The following is a 2,858-nucleotide window of genomic DNA, read 5'->3' as shown; positions in this document are numbered from 1 at the left end:
TGAAAAAGAATACCGCATTAAATGTCATACAGATTCTACTTCAGGTCAGAAATTTATTATTGTATTATAATTTATTGTATTTTTATTGCAGCAACATACAAAATCATAAAGGGAATGAGAACAGAAATAGAACAAATATTAACAAATAAAACTGGTACCAAATCATAATGTATGTGTTAGTGTAGTATAATTCTATGATAGGTTTGCTGGATCAGAATGAATCATTAATAGATATTAAGAGAGAAATAGCTGAACTACAAGGACAGATATCATTAATGAGTGTACATACACTAAATAAAAGAGAAGAAAATGAAGAATTGATGCATAAAATAAAAGGTACAATTTATTAATAATTTATTTTTATTGTACAGTGTCACTGATAGTTAATAATAGAGATACCTTGAAACTGGACCAGCAAATATCCAGTGAACAGACACTAGATAAAAAAGAAAAGGATCATAAGGTTTTTTATCAAGAAATTAAGGAACAGTTGGATAGGCTAACAATAAATGTGGAATCACATCAAGCCAATAAGGACCCATCCAATACCTTAAGTAGTTACATGTAAGTAATAAAGTGTCTAGACATGCAGGTCCAGTATAATTGTACATTAGTAATTTTTAGAGATCTCTATGAATCATGCCGGGGTAACTATTCTAGCTGCACTGTTGCATCATAGTTTTATTTTTAAAATTACTGGTACTTTTATATTTAAAGGGTAAAGGGTACCTATAGTCATGTAAACAATTTTTTGTTTTGGCAAGGATAGTGACTGTGTCTTGTTTTAAAATTAATTTTACTGTTGTCTTAAATTTTAGCAATGATTCATTACTGGGAGACTGTCTTCGCATTATTGCAAGTGAAGGAGATCTACAAGAAAAATGGTTTGATCTTGGATATGTATTGGGTTTTACTATTGGTCAACTTCATGATATTGAACTAACAAGCATTGATCCCATCCAACGTACTAGAAAAGTTTTAATTCACTGGAGAAGTGAGAATAGATCAGAATCATGGGAGCCTTTAGCAGCAGCTTTGGCCAAGATCGGCTTTGAAGATTTAGCACACAGAGTCAAGAATCATTTTGAATCTCATTCTACACCTGAACCAGGTCCAGAAGATAAAGAAGACCATTATAAGGGAATTTATTGTAAGCTCTGTGATAAATACCATCTCAATTTTGAGGGCATTCAACACAAAATACCAAGTAAATTAGCATTCTAAATTTTTCATACAATTTTATCATACCCTTATAGACGTTGACTCTCCACCTGATATGGTTGATCTTATTAACTTGGTAGCAGTGAAGATTCAAGACAAATTTTATCAATTTGGAACAGTACTTCATTCGGATGATGGTTTCTTAAGGAGTCTTTATGTCGATTATCATGATCCCATTGATAGATTCATTGCTGTTTTTAACAGATGGAAGGACAATGATCCTGACACATACACATGGGCTACTGTCATTAAGGTACTTCAGTCTGATGCTATTGGAGCTTATGCAGTGGCTCAAGATGTCATGAAGCATCTTACCACTAATGCAGAGGCTGCAGAGCATGCTTCCAACTAATTTTGTATGGTTTTTGTACGTGTGTGATGTGTGCTATTTTTATAATTATTTTACAAAGTTTATAAAATAATACTTTATTTTTGCCACTTGTATACAATTTTTTAGAACTTTTGTTTTGACTATTGATGCTGTGACTGTTATTTTATATTCCTATTATATTGAATTATTTTTGATGATTGTAAAACTTTACTGATGAGGCCTAGATGCTTTAATATTTCTTATTTTTATAATAATAAAAAATCTGATTAGCATCAATAAAAATTATTTGATTATTATAAAAAGTACAAAGATTCAAAGAGTAGACATAAAAATGTTTTTTGGGCTCTCATTAAAACCCAAAGCCTTTCCAAGTACAAGGAACTGACTTCTGAGGTAATCAATGTTCACATAGGTAGTCTACATAATGAAAAGAGAGCAGTATATTCAGTTATATGTACTAATAAATGTATAACTATTAAATTTTAAACGTGTCATTGGTACACAAGTACAATCACACAGATAATGTTTTACAATACTACTATACATGTGTTTGTGTGTGCATTGTACTGTACATGAAAATTTCTGAATCCACCGTTCAGTTGAAATGAGTTTCTGGAGTGTAGAAAACGACGATTATTGAATGCAATGATTTGTCCAGGTAACAGACAGTGCTCCAGCTACAGAAATATAATCGTTATAATAATAGAACTTAACTAAGCAATTAAGATCAAAAATTGATTGTAACAGTATAATTAAGACACTTACATGATACTTTGAGCTCTCAATTTTCCTTGACATGTATAAGAAAGCTTTATAATAGCTATCCAGTAGATCCTGCAAGGAATGAGATACAATAATACAATAGAAATGAAACTTATAATAAATACCAGATCATCCAGCAATACAGGTTCTTGGTGATGAGTGTTCCAATTCACAGCAGCAACCTACAAGTATTAGAATACAATTACGTGTATTACGTATAGTGGGTATGTGTATTAAAAACTCATAGTAAGTATTGTATTAATAATCCTCTTATACCTCTCCATATCTGTCTAATTGGATGTGTGGGCGTGATATACTCATATCAGATGGGGTCTCAACGTCATTCCTATAATAAATAAAAATTAATGAGTACTAAAATATAACGGCAATTTATCAAAATGCTAACTACATATATTTAATTTATTTTTGTACTGTAAAGGCTCACTTCATGTAATGTCGTCTCTGAAATGAAACTGGTACTTTAGTGAGGACCTCAAAATACTGAGGGGCCTCTTGTCTGAGCTCTTCCAGGACTGGATAGAAA

The 2,858-nt window shown here is 31.5% G+C and overlaps 2 protein-coding genes and 1 long non-coding RNA gene across 3 annotated transcripts; 2 read left to right on the top strand and 1 right to left on the bottom strand.

Annotated features, from left to right (window-relative positions):
* The first annotated feature begins 7 nt into the window (after positions 1–7).
* LOC109587805 (uncharacterized) lies at positions 8–261 on the top strand. The gene is made up of 3 exons (XR_002187800.1): positions 8–44; positions 92–154; positions 202–261. It is a non-coding gene; the product is annotated as an uncharacterized LOC109587805 (long non-coding RNA).
* Positions 262–305: 44 nt separating this feature from the next.
* LOC109587802 (uncharacterized) lies at positions 306–1,610 on the top strand. Its single transcript, XM_020004025.1, has 4 exons — positions 306–336; positions 384–564; positions 819–1,207; positions 1,257–1,610. Exons 1-4 carry the CDS (start codon positions 321–323, stop codon positions 1,571–1,573), a joined length of 903 nt encoding a protein of 300 aa, XP_019859584.1. The 5' UTR covers positions 306–320; the 3' UTR covers positions 1,574–1,610.
* A 233-nt stretch (positions 1,611–1,843) lies between these two features.
* Positions 1,844–2,852, bottom strand: LOC109587803 (gamma-butyrobetaine dioxygenase-like). Its single transcript, XM_020004027.1, has 6 exons — positions 2,760–2,852; positions 2,591–2,660; positions 2,440–2,496; positions 2,318–2,386; positions 2,125–2,229; positions 1,844–1,969 (listed from the first exon to the last, which is right to left on the bottom strand). The coding sequence occupies exons 1-6, from the start codon at positions 2,762–2,764 to the stop codon at positions 1,865–1,867; spliced, it is 411 nt and encodes a 136-aa protein (XP_019859586.1). The 5' UTR covers positions 2,765–2,852; the 3' UTR covers positions 1,844–1,864.
* Positions 2,853–2,858: the final 6 nt, after the last annotated feature.

This window comes from Amphimedon queenslandica, unplaced genomic scaffold, assembly GCF_000090795.2.
Source record: "Amphimedon queenslandica unplaced genomic scaffold, v1.1 AMPQUscaffold_12443, whole genome shotgun sequence".
Taxonomy (NCBI): domain Eukaryota; kingdom Metazoa; phylum Porifera; class Demospongiae; order Haplosclerida; family Niphatidae; genus Amphimedon; species Amphimedon queenslandica.
Note: the sequence above shows the minus strand (reverse complement) of the source record. Positions and strands in the feature narration are given on the sequence as shown.

Coding starts and splice junctions, on each gene's coding strand:
- LOC109587802 (XM_020004025.1), top strand. Junction 565..818: donor AATACCTTAAGTAGTTACAT/GTAAGTAATAAA, acceptor CTTAAATTTTAG/CAATGATTCATTACTGGGAG. Junction 1,208..1,256: donor CATTCAACACAAAATACCAA/GTAAATTAGCAT, acceptor ATACCCTTATAG/ACGTTGACTCTCCACCTGAT.
- LOC109587803 (XM_020004027.1), bottom strand. Junction 2,387..2,439: donor CTGTATTGCTGGATGATCTG/GTATTTATTATA, acceptor CATTCCTTGCAG/GATCTACTGGATAGCTATTA. Junction 1,970..2,124: donor GTGGATTCAGAAATTTTCAT/GTACAGTACAAT, acceptor TTCATTATGTAG/ACTACCTATGTGAACATTGA.